At 43.3% G+C, this 16,612-nt stretch overlaps 1 protein-coding gene across 2 annotated transcripts in view; it reads left to right on the plus strand.

Moving 5' to 3' along the window:
- The window catches only part of LOC310786852 (uncharacterized protein), an 86,747-nt gene that overhangs the window by 57,829 nt on the left and 12,306 nt on the right, over nucleotides 1-16,612 (plus strand). For both annotated transcript variants that reach the window (XM_083648173.1, XM_083648172.1), the window contains exon 10: nucleotides 4,706-4,858. In XM_083648173.1, the coding sequence (XP_083504299.1) occupies nucleotides 4,706-4,858 (153 nt within the window). The remainder of the gene's footprint in view (nucleotides 1-4,705; nucleotides 4,859-16,612) is intronic.

Here is a 16,612-nt window from a genome sequence, read left to right on the forward strand (position 1 = left end):
AATATTGTGTGATATTACTATGTAAACACCGAACACGCAAAAAGAACGATGATACTCTCTTCTATCATCAGCAAAAACAGGTTTATTGATATAATTTTCCGTTCTTTAGTTATCAGCCGGAGAAGATAGCTTGATTTAACCAAAAACAGCCGTTTTTTTCTAGAAGCTGAGATAATGAGCCTTTTGTGAAATTAAACATTTCATGCACATCACTGACTGAAGCTAATATTTTCTGATGTAGTCACACCTCAAAAATAATTTCCTTCAATAGAACAGCGAAAACCAAGGAATTTTGTTTGGCAAAACAATATTTTTTAGCTGCAACCAGCAGCGCTGGCCCCTGTGTGCGCTGCTGGTTGCAGCTTCTGGCTTTGATGCACGTCCCACCGTCAAAAAACGCAATTGACGAACATACTCGTCCTTGGCACTCTACGTTACTAAACCAATTGACAAACATACTCGTCCATGGCACTCAATGAGTTAACGATCAATTATTGATTATTGATCATATTAATACTTTAAAAAAAATCATTTTTTCCCCAATTTTTTTTCAATTTTTTTTTACAAAATGAATGCCTATGGCAGAAAATACAAAAGACAACGTGTTCTCCTCAATGAACTCTTTATTTCAATGTGTCTCCTCTCCAACACTGCTGTCCCCGGCGCATGCCGGTGTGAATTCCCCATGTTTAAAACAGTTTTGTTGGCACAAAGGCCCGTGCCCAGCCAGAAAACTAGAGACTATATGAAGCTCCACCTCACGTTAGTCGGCTGTGCAATGGAGTGGGGCGAGGAGGAATGAATTCCACCCAAACCTAGTCCCCAATTTTTTTTTTTTTTTTTTTTTTAATAATAACAAAATCGATCCAAATGCCACAGGATCGATTCCAATCCTTAACGATCAATTATCGATTTTCGATAATTGATGAACATCCCTAAAAGAAACATCAGACTGCCAATCTCCCCCGGGCTATTTCCAGCGGTATTTACAAGGATCCCATTTCCTCCTTTCGGGTCAGTGTCACCAACTCTCGTCAAGCCCCGCAAGACTTTCCTGCCGGCTGGCCTGTGGATGCTGTGGACTGACTTGACGAGAGTTGGTGACACTGACCCGAAAGGAGGAAATGGGATCCCTGTAAATACCGCTGGAAATAGCCCGGGGGAGATTGGCAGTCTGATGTTTCTTTATATATATATAATGACGATATGGGTCGAAAACGGGAAGAAAACTGTCTATTTAAATGGAGGAACAGCACGCTGCCATGTGGCCCCGACGGAGCTCAATTCTAGGACTGGCATGGACACTATTGATCTCCAAACAACGCGTAGGAGGCACAAAAACGCTGCGGAGAACACTGGGTGAGTCGTCAGATAATAATTAATGTGAGGAGAGGGCTCCAGGTAAAAAAAAATTAAATTCTCCTTTAATTGTTAGAAGTAAGGTTTTTGAATTCTAAAAGGCTCACAGCATATGATGTTGTGTTTCTGACTTGGATTGATTCATCAAAACTTTCAAAATCCTTACTACTGTACTGTCCATTAATAGTGACATCAGGTGACAAGCTGAAATGTCAATTTTTCTAGCAAATCTACGGTAGGTAAATTTCAGACTTTAACTTTAGTGTCCCGTCTTGTCTGAGGTGAATGCAAGTGAACTATATTTTTCAATCCTGTCCAGACTGTCTTTGAATAAAAGTTGTACATTGTGTTATACTTGAAAACCATGTCTCTGCTCCCTTATTTGTGTTTACAGCTACAATTTGCACTTGTTGAATTGTATTAGAATGCCTTTGAGTAGATGGTTTTTGATCATGTTATTTGCCTGGGCTTCAGAGGGGAAAAAAAATCCAAATACCGTAAATTCCGGACTATAAGCCGCACCGGTGTATAAGCCGCACCTGCAAAGTTGACAATTTTTTTCTTATATAAGCCGCACCGGACTATAAGCCGCGGGTGTTTTAATGTTTTTTTTTTTTTTTTTTTTTTTTTTTTTTATTGTGTTTTAATATTTAATTACCATATGTAAGGATTCATGCACAGAGGGGATTGTCGGGAAAGAGATGGCTGTTTGAGGAAGCTCCCATTTATTAACATTTCAACAAAACAACATAACACAACACCACCTGTGTTGTTTTTTACAGTGCACACAGTGTCGTACAGTGTCATACAGTGTGGTGAAAAGAGGGCAAGAGAGGAAATTAAAACTTATTATAGTTATATAGGATTTATAGTTAGAAAGAGTGCTAAAAAAGAGAGATTTTTTTTTTTTTTTTTTTTTTTTGGAAAAAATCCATAGATAAGCCGCACCGTTATATAAGCCGCAGGGGCCAAAAAAGCCCAAAAAACGGGAAAAAAGGTGCGGCTTATAGTCCGGAATTTACGGTACATTATTTTTAAAATGTGCAAAGAAAGTGAAGGGGATGAATTCATTCCATAGCTCAACCGAAAAACCTTTTTTTCTTTTTTTTTAATAAAATAAAATAGTGCCAATCCATTCTGATTGCACTATTTTTCGTATTAGCCTCTTCTCAAGTTTCACTAGTAGGCAAAAGTATTATTTTGTTTATTATGTTGATGTTTGAAGAAAAGTTAAGCTGAATAGTTGTAATGTAATGTAATGTAATGTAATTTTATTCAGTCATCATAAATAACAAAATCACAGTATAAACAAAATCAAATCAACCAGAGACTGAACAGGCTCAGGCAGAAGCAAAATGCTTATATTAAGCCTGACCTAATTTTTCTACTCAATTAAGCTTTCCTCCAACATAAAATAAAAAACAGAAAAGTAAATTTGCAACAGTCAATGTTTACAACACAGAAAATATATATATATATATATATTTTTTTTAAACAGCATCAGAAAATTTATTCACACTTATAACCTTCAAAAATAGCTTCAGAAACCATTTTTTTGAAAACCAAAAGCGAATTACACATCTTCAAATTTATATGTGCATCATTCCAAACTTTTACCCCAACAATGGAAACACATCTCCTTTTAATCTCTTTTTTAGCTTTTTGCACATTAAACTTGCACACACCTCTTAGATCGTACTTGCTGTCCCGTATTGAAAATAACTTTTGCACAGAGAATGGGAGTGACCTTGATTTTGCTTTAAACATTATTTGCATTATCTTATAATAGAACAAGTCGTTAAGCTGAATAGTTATGAGAAATAAAAACAGTGTGTTGTTACAGTTAAATGGTTCTGCTTATTTTTATTCAGTGTTAGTGCTGGTTGGCATACCAGCTTAGAGGTGCATTATCGCCACCAACTGCAGTCACATTACAGTCATTTATGGGCTACAAAAAAAAAAAAAAAATGTTGTAAAATTCGATATACCGGTTTGATACGTTTTTTGGGGGGAATATTGAACCGGTTTCCAAATTTTCAAACCGACCCATGCCTAATGGCTAGTCGGGGTCTGCCTGTATGATTCCATGTTATACAAGTGTATGTGTCAGAGTTAGTGATGGCTTGTCGGTGTCTGCCTGTACGATTCCATGTTATACGTGCCAAACCTATTTGTCAAAGGCGGATGTGTGGATTTCATGCAGAGTGATGCTCCCTGAGAGTTACAAATCTGTTTCCCCTGTCACAGCTCAGTTCCTGCACCAAAGATCATTTTCTCTCTGTCTGACTCTCTGTCCCACCCCGCCTCCCTGTCTCTCTGTCTCTCTGTCTGTCCCACCCCACCTCCCTGTCTCTCTGTCTTTCTGTCTGTCCCACCCCGCCTCCCTGTCTCTCTGTCTTTCTGTCTGTCCCTCCCTGTCTCTCTGTCTTTCTGTCTGTCCCACCCGGCCTCCCTGTCTCTCTGTCTGACTCTCTGTCCCACCCCACCTCCCTGCCTCTCTGTCTTTCTGTCTGTCCCACCCCGCCTCCCTGTCTCTCTGTCTGACTCTCTGTCCCATCCCACCCACCTCCCTGTCTCTCTGTCTTTCTGTCTGTCCCACCCCACCTCCCTGTCTCTCTGTCTTTCTGTCTGTCCCACCCCGCCTCCCTGTCTCTCTGACTTTCTGTCTGTCCCACCCCGCCTCCCTGTCTCTCTGTCTGACTCTGTCCCACCCCGCCTCCCTGTCTCTCTGTCTTTGTCTGTCCCACACCACCTCCCTGTCTCTATGTCTTTCTGTCTGTCCCACCCCGCCTCCCTGTCTCTCTGTCTGACTCTCTGTCCCATCCCACCCGCCTCCCTGTCTCTCTGTCTTTCTGTCTGTCCAACCCCACCTCCCTGTCTCTCTGTCTTTCTGTCTGTCCCACCCCACCTCCCTGTCTTTCTGTCTGTCCCACCCCGCTTCCCTGTCTCTGTCTTTCTTCTGTCCCACCCTGTCTCTCTGTCTTTCTGTCTGTCCCACCCCGCCTCTCTGTCTTTCTGTCTGCCCCACCCCACCTCCCTGTCTCTCTGTCTGTCCCACCCCTCCCTGTCTCTCTGTCTGACTCTCTGTCCCACCCCACCTCCCTGTCTCTCTGTCTTTCTGTCTGTCCCACCCCACCCCGCCTCCCTGTCTCTCTGTCTTTCTGTCTGTCCCACCCCACCCCGTCTCTCTGTCTTTCTGTCTGTCCCACCCCACCCCGCCTCCCTGTCTTTCTGTCTGTCCCACCCCACCCCGCCTCCCGGTCTTTCTGTCTGCCCCACCCCACCCCGCCTCCCGGTCTTTCTGTCTGCCCCACCCCATCTCCCTGTCTCTCTGTGTGTCTCTCAGGTGTGGTATCTCTCTGGCTGGGTGTGCTACCTCCAGATGGAAAAAGCCCGCGAGCAGCAAGCGAGAGAGGACAGGGAAATGAGAGATGAGGAGCAGGAGGAGCGTGACGCGCTGCAGGAGGCGGCCAGGTCATACCTGACCAGGGCTAAGAAGGTACGTGTGCTTACAATAATAAGGGTCCTCCCGATATAGCCCTAAAATGATATCACTATATTTCAGGGTATTTCTGCAATAACGATATTCTTGACAATATGACATAATACTGACAAATAATTTCATTTCAAGAACATTCAGTTGCAACAAAATAAGTGTTATAGTTTTATAGTCGGTGATAGAGAATGAACTTCCACAGCCAAAAGGTAAACAGTGAACCACTTGAAGGAAACCAGTTGAAATGAAATGATGGAGCCAGGAGTCAGAAGAAGTTGTCTGATATGATGTATTTGACATAGATCTTGGCCAAGAGATGCACTCTTGCATATTCACGAATGGATACACAGGCTTACATACATTGAACAGAAAGTCAAAGATACTTATAGGACACACATCAGATTACATGTCTTGACGCACACTTGAAGGCCACTCTGTAGACTCAACCTATCTGTTATTCTGGCCCTGTAGAGGGCACCGTGGCACGGTGACAGGTGTGCGATAGAGAGGAGCTGCAAATGTAAGGTACAAGTTATCTAAATACGTCTGTCTTTGTATGTACACAGGTTATCCAAATATGATGTCTATCTGTGTATGTACACAGGTCATCTAAATATGAAGTATGTCTGTGTCATAACTATATGTAACTAAAATGGAAATGTATATGAATATATTAATAACTAGTGATTGTCCAAATAAAGGCTAATGTGATGTAAATTTTCTCTATCAGTCGGCATAAACGCAACAGTTTGCCTTCAAATAGGCTATTCAACTATGCCTTCAAATATTACCATGGTTTGTTGTACATGCTGTTTTGTAACCAAACCACTTCCAGAATACTGAAGCCACTCCCCTTTTTGGGATTAACTGCTCCACCGTGGAGCCATGCTGTGCGTACGTCACACCGTTACACAGCCTAACGGTGTGACAGCATTACATCAACAAGTCCAATTATTGCCGTTATCACGATATAACAATATAAATTTTTGACTACCGTATATGAATATGAACTGTAATGATATATCAATAACAATACAATATGGCACACGCCTACACAATAACCCCCCGTACATTCTCCCCAAGACATCGGATTTCACTGGTTAATGAAGACAGACACAGTCTCTGAGATATTAAGTAATAGTAAGTAAGTAAGTAATAGTAATTTATTTCGGTCCATTTGTCAGGTTCACATAGATGCAATTCAGTAATAATGTACGTTATACATAAAAGGACCGAAAAGGTGTAGGCCAGCGATCCTCAAAGTCTGGACTCCGGTCCGCATCCGGACGCAGACGCCGTCCTATCCGGACCGAGCCCTATAACCTACAAATCATTGAGAATTGTTACATTTCACGGAGCTTTTCTATTTTAACCGGCACATGCTTTTCTAGCCTTTACGGTACTGGTTTATCTGCCAGGAAGCTCACAGACCAATGCATGCACTGTAAATCATCACACATGATGCCACTCAGCCAATCAACAAGCGAATCGATTCTGCCTGCTGCTGCTGCGGGAGAGTTGACACACGGACGGAGGCGAGGCGAGACTCGGAAAAATGCGAGAGATAGAAGTAATTTCACATCACGTGCTCAAAAGAAACAAGTAGACCGCGAAAACAAAGCTTTAGTTTTAATCCAGAGCAGGCAGACTCATGTTCATTCATTGGTGTCACGAGCAGTTCAAAACCAGTATGTCTCGTGAAGTGTGATGCGATCCTGACCAGCTGTCTATGGAAGCGCCACACATGAGCAAACACACACACTCAAATCCAGACTGAGGGCACACACACGTTCACTGCCCAACGACATGCGAAGTTTGCATTGCAAACGATCGATAGATCGAAAGACAGACAGGCAGGCAGGCAGGCAGGCAGACAGAGTGGGAGCTCACTTCTATCAAGAGAAAAGGAGGTTTGGCTGAGAGCCTGACTGATAAAATGTGAAATGGAGTTAAGAAAAGGGGAACTTGTTTTTCTAAAATTAAAGCACTTTATTTTAAGATGCACATTTTTCTAAAGCACTCTGTTGTGTTATGTTTAAATGCAGCCATTATTTTACTTGAAATGAGAAAAGAACATGTATTTATTATTAGTGTAGGCTAGTTATTTATAATTAATCCAGTTAAATATGAAAACTGTAAATAAACATTGTTGATGTATATTTTGATTTAACAGTCAGTCGTTGACTAAATACAGACATTGTACCATTAGGCTAATGCAATCATTGAAGTAGCCTAAGTTCAATGGCACTGAATCATAACACAAGCTACGTTACAATGTTCGGACCTTCGCTTGAGAAAATTTTCTCTATCTGGACCTCTTTGAATTTTAATTGAGTACCCCGCCGTAGCTTATGCATACCTACCCTTTTTACATTTCATTACATCAAACACAAAATAAGACTGCAAGAATCAATTAACGAAAAGCAAGATTTACATTAGATCGTAGAAGCATTAAGATAGCTTTATAATATACTTGGCCATACAAGGGTTTTGTATTTATAAAGCGCTCTTAAGTTGTTGTTTGTTTTTTTAATTTACAGATAGTGTACCCCTTTAACAGAGATGCATCTACTTTTAAAGTTTGTCCTTACTCTAATTTTTTTAAACATACAAGTTCCCCTGAGTTCATACCGACTAACTCTGGGTGAAAACATTTTCTGAATGCAGTTAGGAAGAAGGTTGTTATGTGCGTTGTACATTATAAGAGGAGTTCTAAGCTCGACTAGATCTTCAAATTTTAATGTATTTAATTTGATAAAGAGTGGGTTGGTTGGGTCGCAATATTTTGAACGATTTACGATTCTTATGGCTCTCTTTTGTAGCTTAATTATTGAATCAATGTTCGTTTTATAGGTGTTCCCCCAAACTTCCACACAGTAATTAATGTATGGAACAAAGAGAGAACAATACAATATGTAGGAAGATTTTTTTTATTCAATAGTTCTTTTGTCTTGTAAAAGATTGCAATAGTTTTGGACAATTTAGATTTAATATTATTAATATGTGTTTTCCAATTGAGTTTATCATCAATAATCACGCCCAAGAATTTATTGTCATACAAACGTTCAATTTCAACATCATTAATTTTGAGCTGAACTTCACAGTTTATTTTACGGTTGCCAAAGATTATGAAGTTTGTTTTACTTGGATTTAATGATAATTTGTTGATATCAAACCAGCTTTTAAGGACTTTAATCTCTTTTCCCACTGCAATCAGGAGTTGTTCCAAGTGTTTACCAGAGCAATATATACTGGTATCATCAGCAAACAACACATATTTTAACCGTTTTGACACATCACAAATATTAAATATTAAATACGATTCATTCATTTCTGAACAGTGCACTTAACTAAGGAGACAGATAGTTGCATCTGATCTGCTGACACAATAGAGGCTCTGAACTAAGGTGCGTTATTGCCACAGCCTTGCCTTTGTCCATAATTGCCAAGACCTTCAAACATGCCTCTCTCTCGCTCTCTTTGTATCTTTCTCTCTCTCTCTCCCTTTCTCTATTTCTTTCTTTCTCTCTCCCTCTCTTGCTCTCTCACTCACGCACACACACACACACACACACACACACACATACACCGAGTGGTGTGTCTCATTCATTCTGTCATTCTGTCAGCGAGCACTGCCTCCATGCAGCAGTGATTCATGTAAGTCTAAAATCCAATAGGCTTGTAAATCAGACAGCACAGAGTGAGGGATGGCAGACTCCACCTCCATTCTTCTCCTCTCCTTTTCACCTCTCTCTCTTTCTCTGCCTGACTCTGTCTCTTCCCGGTACAGATGAGTAGGGGCAGCAGAGTGGCAGTGTATTGATGTGTGTCTCTGGGCAGGCAGCAGTCTAGTGACAGGCCTGTCTAAGCAGCATCCGCTGGGGATGGAGCGCGCTGGGAGTAACAGGAGAGACGGACGGGAACACGGTGGGAGGGAGGAACAGGAGAGAGGAGGAATGAGGGTACAGCACGCATGAGGGCTGCAACTGCAACCAGCGATTATCTTCATCGTCAATTAACCTGACGACTATTTTCTCGACTCTTTCGTCATTCTATGCTCTATAAGATGTCACAAAATGCTGAAAAATGTCAGTCACCTTTTCCCCAAAGCCCAAGATGACGTCCTCAAATGTCTTCTTTTGTCGTGGCCAACAGTGCACAACCCAAAGATACCATCTTAATAAAGACTAAAGAAACCAGAAAATATTCACATTTAAGAAGCTGGAGTGAGATAATTATAGTATTGTTTTTTTTTTTTCTTATCCCCCCACACCTAAAAATGAGCCTAAACAATTAATCAATCCTAAAAAAATAATTGGGTAAGTCCCCCTTTAAGAAAGTGAAAAGAAAAACATTTCAAAAAAGAAAGACAACTAAGTACGTAAGGTATTTTTGCATGGAGAATACAAAGGAAGAAAATGGGGGAGGCTTCAGAGCGTGACAAGTAATGCCTACCCCACACTACAGGATAATTTGCAAGATTATGGCCAAGATTCCCCCCTCCCGATTTTCTCGGGGGTGCTCCCGATTTGAGGCGCGTCGTGCAGATAATCTTCCCAAATGATCCTGTAGTGTGTGGGGTTCAAAGATTCACAATCGGGAAGACTGCCTCTTCCCGATTGTGAATCGGGCATATCTAACATGTTAGATATTTACAACCCGACAGGCGATTGCATCTTGAGCAGAGAGCCAGTAGTAGCTGCGTTTCCATTACAGTTTTTCGCAAAATAATCTGGTCCGCGTCCGCGCCCGCAGCCCCGCACAGAAACAAAGAACGAGGAAATTGTCATCGAGGTGAAATACCCGTGCGTCTTTGAACGGGACGGAAAACTAATGCTATACTGCAAAGCATGTAGCCTACAACAAGCGCTTAGGTCTCATATGCTTCCCGCAAGGCACCTGTGCCGACGGTTTTCGCCTGGCCGTGCACAGTAGGCCTACACCCCGAATGGACGCGGCTGTCCGCGCAAATATTAGTTAAACAAATCCTTTCAGTGCAAATGCATTATAAAAACAAAAAATAAGATTTGTTTAGAAAACGAAATGACACAAATGTATTATTATTATTATTATTATCATTATTACTACTACTACACCCGGTGCGCACACTGAATAGGCATTTTAAAAGTTAACGTCGAGCCCTGCTTCCAAGGTGAATCTTCGGCATAATCTTCTAGTGTGTGGGGTTGCGTTTGAACAGACGCGATTGTGTGTGTGTCCCAAGATTGAAATGTTAAAAAATCGGCTCTCTCTGTCCTGTAGTGTGTGGGCTCTCAAGATTTTTATAACCTTCAAGGATTTGAAAATCCTCTAGTGTGGGGTAGGCATAAAGCAACTGGCACAGAGTCATGTGAAAGGTAAATAACGTTACACAGAGACCTTGGAAAGGTGAGGCAGAATGCAGTGATAGAATTTTAAACGTAAATGCTCAGCTGTGTGTGCTTGTGTTCATGTGTGAGTTAGTTTATGCATTGTGTCTAGTTGGAAACCCTTCTCTTGTTTATATCAGAGTTTTGTTTGTGAGTGTTAATTATTAACGATGAGTCAGTCTGCTCGTTAGAACGGGCTCCAACATGGAAATGAGGCCTCAAAGCCCAACGGCTTGTTTTGGCGCCGGTCCACTTCTCTGCATACTTTATGACTTTGCTAAGTAAGTGTGTGAGTGTGTGTGAGGGCGAGAGAGAGAGCGAGAGCATGTGTGTGTGTGTGCGGAGGCACACCTTATGTGGATGCACATTTTTAATTACGGTTGTGTGGGCCAACTCGCATATCTAATTATTTGTTAAGAAATGTCTTCATTATTCATCTATTCTGTGATCGATGCACACACACCGCATTCAGCTGAGATGCTCTCAAAAGGGGGATGATAGGGAAGAATAGATGGGTTGAGAGGACAAGAGAGAAGTGTAGGAGAGAAAAGGGAGGGCGAGCAGGGAGGGGGAATGAAAGAAGTGTAGGAGAGAAAAGGGAGGGCGAGCAGGGAGGGGGAATGAAAGAGGAGGCAAGGAGGAGAACAGATTGGATGAGGGCTGGAGGGGGTGTAGTTGGTGAATAGTGGCGAGGGTAAAATCAATAGTAAACCGGACGTGAAATGGAATTTGAGTCTCAGCCAGATAGGGTGCGACGGAGGGAAGATCTGCAGCGTGTATGCACAGAGGAGTGTGTGCGTGCGTGCATGCCTGCGTTTAAGTGTGCACAGAGGAGTGTGTGTGTGTGCGTGCGTGTGTGCATGCATGCCTGCATTTAAGTGTGCACAGAGGAGTGTGTGTGTGCGTGCGTGCATGCCTGCGTTTAAGTGTGCACAGAGGAGTGTGTGTGTGTGTGTGTGTGTGCGTGCGTGCGTGTGTGCATGCCTGCATTTAAGTGTGCCCAGAGGAGTGTGTGTGTGCGTGCGTGCGTGCATGTCTGCATTTAAGTGTGCACAGAGGAGTGCGTGCGTGCGTGCCTGCCTGCCTGCGTTTAAGTGTGCACAGAGGAGTGTGTGTGGGGGCATGCCTGCGTTTAAGTGTGCACAGAGGAGTGTGTGTGTGTATGTGCTTGCGTGCATGCCTGCGTTTAAGTGTGCACAGAGGAGTGTGCGTGCCTGCCTGCATTTAAGTGCACAGAAGAGTGTGTGTGTGCGTGCATGCCTGCGTTTAAGTGGGCACAGAGGAGTGTGTGTGCGTGCTTGCATGCCTGTGTTTAAGTGTGCACAGAGGAGTGTGCGTGCGTGCGTGCATGCCTGCGTTTAAGTGTGCACAGAGGAGTGTGTGTGTGTGTGTTCATGCCTGCGTTAAAGTGTGCACAGAGGAGTGTGTGTGTGTGTGTGTGCATGCCTGCGTTTAAGTGTGCACAGAGGAGTGTGTGTGTGTGCGTGCATGCCTGTGTTTAAGTGTGCACAGAGGAGTGTGTGTGTGCGTGCATGCATGCCTGCGTTTAAGTGTGCACAGAGGTGTGTGTGTGCGTGCATGCATGCATGCCTGCGTTTAAGTGTGCACAGAGAAGCATGTGTGCGTGCATGCCTGCATTTAAGTGTGCAGAGGAGTGTGTGTGTGTGTGTGTGCATGCCTGCATTTAAGTGTGCACAGAGGAGTGTGTGTGCGTGCGTGCATGCCTGCGTTTAAGTGTGCACAGAGGAGTGTGTGTGTGCGTGCATGCCTGCGTTTAAGTGTGCACAGAGGAGTGTGTGTGTGTGTGTGTGTGTGTGTGTGTGTGCATGCCTGCGTTTAAGTGTGCACAGAGGAGTGTGTGTGTGCGTGCGTGCATGCCTGCATTTAAGTGTGCACAGAGGAGTGTGTTTGTGTGTGTGTGCGTACGTGCATGCCTGAGTTTAAGTGTGCACAGAGGAGTGTGTGTGTGCGTGCGTGCATGCCTGCGTTTAAGTGTGCACAGAGGAGTGTGTGTGTGTGTGTGTGTGTGCGCGCGTGCGTGCGTGCCTGTGTTTAAATGTGCACAGAGGTAGCTGGATGGGGGCAAATGGAGGTCAAAAGCTCTTCTATTTGATGTGGCTGAAGCGAGATCCCATGGGTGTAGATTGTGCCGTGGGTTGGTCCAAGGTGTGTTTGTCATGTAATTTTAATGCCTTTCCCAACCATGGCTGTGAACTGGAGGAGTGAAGTGTTAAGGTGTGTGTGTGTGTGTGTGGGGGGGGGGGGGGTGTTTCCAGTTAGCCCCCTTGAGAGAAACAGAGTGCCGACGACATGCCCTGCTCACAATCAAGAAGGTCTAAGCTCAGCCAGTCACACACCCCATCTTCCCCCGTGAAAGAGTGTGTGCGTGCACACATGTGAACCACCGAGTAAGAGGGGCGGAGAAAGAGAGAATATACAGAGAGAACAAGTACTGAAGCCATGAATCTGATCACACCGTGCTTCCTATAGCAGGGCTATGGAGCAGGAGTGCTCCATTTCTCTTGAAAAAGAGAGGGGGAGAGAGGGGGAGAGAGAGGAGTGTGTGAGGATGTGTGAGATGGAAGTGAGGAGAGAGAGGAGAGTAGGATTTGGCATATGAAGAGAGGGCTATCTATCACCTTGACTGGAGGGGGGGGGGGGGGGGCAAAGAAAGCCAAAGATAGAGACTACAAGAGGAGAAATGGTCAAGAGAGGAAGCTGGAGAAGGAAGGCATTAAGAAACTACACGTGCACTCAGAGAGCACAGACCTCTGTCAAGGCCAATAGTCCAGTCTGCTATGATATGCACATTTCCTGAGTCAGATCGGATCCACTTGAAAATGTAATGGGTTCTTCATTGGCTCATGCTACTTCCTTCCACCAAGTTTCATGAAAATCAGCCCATTAATGGGTTTTTTTAACACGTGCGCAGCAGCGCGTGGTCAAGAGAAGGCTTTTTGGGGTCATTCATTCATTCATTCAGTCAGGTACAGATAATGGTGATGATGTCATCAGTGATGATGTCATCAGAGATGTCATCATCAGTGATGATGTCATGCCAAATATTTTGGTGGTGTAATCCTCGTCGTCAGGTATTTTGACTCTTGACTGTAAGAGGGCCAAGCCTTCATTAACTCATTCATGGCCAAAGACGTCTTTGACGTGTTATCAGGAATAGCCCTCCCCGCCAATGACGTGTTTGACGTGTTTTTGTTTTTATTAGTGCAGCGCGTAGTTCAAAGACTTCCCCAGCCTGTGACATGGTATCAGGTCCCTGCCCTCAAAGACAAGCCGACAACACGCGATCAAACACATACCGCAGCTGTTGTTTTGAAATGAGCAGGAGGAAAAACAGAAAACAGAGAAACGCGCTTCCTTGTGCAGAGAGGAGAAACGCCATTGAAACGCCCCTCGGCGCGCTGCACGAGCTGGTCGGCTTGCTGCAGGGCAGCGGGCATGGATCAGTTGTTCGCGGTAGTCAAACCCGTGACCAACATGATCGATCCTGGTCCCTGGACCCCGTTCCTGTGTGCCAGCCCGAAAGAGACGAGACGGAGTCACAACTTTGTGAGGAGGAGAACAGCAGCCTCGCCACAGAAATTGCTTTCCACAGAGCCAAGCAGCACGGCCACTTTCCTGTCGAGGGCGAGGAAGACTGGACTCCAATGCGACAGGACCCGAATGATCTCGCGGTAAGGAGTGTGTGTGTGTGTGTGTGTGTGTGTGTGTGTGTGTGTGTGTGTGTGTGTGTGAGAGAGACTACACTGATCTCTGCATTCTATGATCCAGTGGTTCCCAACCTTTTCCAACTCAGGGCCCACTTTTATGTCTCAAAAATGTTCGCGGCCCACCTCCGACCCCATAAATACAAAGGCCATATAATGCGTTCTCAGAGCACTTTTTTATTGAAAATTGAACATAAAGGACTGAACTGAATACAGGAGAAACATGTTGGAAGCTCCACAGTCACTAACACAGCACCTGTAACATGTTGCAACACCTTCAGTATTACAGTTTTCAAGGAGCTGTCCACACACACACACACATACACACACACACGCACACACACACACACACACACACACACAGACACACACACACACACACACACACACACACACACACACACACACACACACACACCAATCATTCAAGGAGCTGTCCATCAGCACCACACAGATGTCAGAAATGACAAGCAAGGGGCTGTCTGTAACAGGCTAATTAACAAATGATTAATAAATAACGGTATCCTTCAACAATGGAAAAATGCATTCTCATAACAATTTGACATCCAATATCAGATCCAAACAAAATCCAAATATCAGAAGAAAGCCCATTAAATCGATAGGGTTACAAATAAACACAAACCCAATATAAAGATGATGTAAAGATGAAACTTCAATTCAAGCAAAAGCAATAACATCAAAGAAACAAAAATCATACTTTTTCAAGTATGATTTTTCAAAATCTTTCCAAAAAAAAATTAGATTTTTTTTTTTTTTCGATTTTTTTTTTTTCAAAAATCATACTTTTTTGGAAATGATTTGGCGGCCCACTTGCAATACCTTCGCGGCCCACCAGGGGGCCGCGGCCCACAGGTTGGGAATCACTGCTATGATCGTATAGTTTACTGAGACACTAGTACACTACACTGTCTCTGTACTAAATGTGATTATATAGTTTACTGAGGATATGTTGCTTTTATTTCAGATGAGGAGCCGATTGTGAGCCCACATCTCAGAATGAGGTCAGGACGGTCATTTAGGTCTGCTAAATGACGAAATGTAATGTAATGTAAAGAGACACACATGGGCCCCGCGCACACACACACACATTCACACTCACTCACACTGAGTAAACTGTATTGTTGAATGTAAAAAAAGCACTTCATGTATATATATATATATATATATATATATATATATATATATTTATTTTTTTTGTCATTTGTGTCATAACGAATAATATTTACATGTCTGATGTCAATACAGTTCAAAATAAAAGAATTGAGAGCGAGTTCTGCCTGAGATTGTGTCCTTTACAAAAATGCAATTTTCTGCAATTTCTCTTCTCAGAGAGACCTTTTTGGTGAAAACAGGGTGTATATAAATGGCTATAAGTAGAGTACAGAACATGCTAAAGGCTCACTTTTTTTTTCTGGTGAACCCAGAGACGTACATCTTCATTTTGAGGTATTGCAAATCACTTTGGTGCTAATAGATAATTTACTGTGGGTCTTGAAAGATGACCAACAATTATGAAAATCTTTGGCCTGTGCTAAATATTGGCAGTCCTAAACTGACCATGAATGAGTTAAGAAGGTCCTCATGTTTTTCTGTGAAACGGATTCTGTTGAGAAGTTGGGTGTATGTTCTGTTCCAGTGTTACAGATACTCCCTTGGCGTTGTAGCTGCGCCCAGCAGTAATAAAGTGGTATTTAGCCTATTTATTTAAAATTTTGTAAATAGGAACCACAATATGAGTGAGGGCTGGGGGGGGCACGCAGGGGCACGCAGAGCAGCACACAACACTGACCCAGACAGACCCAGACAGTATCTGATGCCCACCAGCAGCAAATCAAGACCAGCAAGAAGCTGCAACCAGCAGCGCACGCAGGGGCCAGCGCTGCTGGTTGCAGCTAAAAAATATTGTTTTGCCAAACAAAATTCCTTGGTTTTCGCTGTTCTATTGAAGGAAATTATTTTTGAGGTGTGACTACATCAGAAAATATTAGCTTCAGTCAGTGATGTGCATGAAATGTTTAATTGCACAAAAGGCTCTTTATCTCTGCTTCTAGAAAAAAACGGCTGTTTTTGGTTAAATCAAGCTATCTTCTCCGGCTGATAACTAAAGAACGGAAAATGATATCAATAAACCTCGGGCCTCGGGCCTCGAGAAATCACTGAAAACGCTCTGAAACTCTGGCACTGAGACACTGTCCGTTCTCCAAAAGTGGCTGGCACTCAATGAGTTAATGTGCAACAAAAAACAAAGTTTCCTGAAACTGAATCAACTAATCACGATTAAAGGGATAGTTCGGTTTGTTTGAAGTGGGGTCCTATCAGCTAGTGAGATACACTAACTTAATTAGGTACAGTGTTCAGGAGTGAGTGCGCATTGTGGAACGAGACCGCGCACTCAGCGCAGCAGCCAAACCAGCCTTTTCTCTGTAAGTACGGGGGGTCAACAACTAAAACGTAATTTAGCCACCTAAAACACCTAAAACAACGCCCACCTAAACAAATCGACATCCGTGTACATGCACGCTCTATTTTGACAATTTTCAGCGCTTTACTTTTCCGCAAAACAGCAGTTTCATTCGGCACTGCTTTTTCTCCCAACCGTACAACTACCGTATTCCTCCGCTAAAAAAACGTACAACTACCGT

This window comes from Poromitra crassiceps (genome assembly GCF_964638095.1).
Source record: "Poromitra crassiceps genome assembly, chromosome: 1".
Lineage (NCBI taxonomy): Eukaryota > Metazoa > Chordata > Actinopteri > Beryciformes > Melamphaidae > Poromitra > Poromitra crassiceps.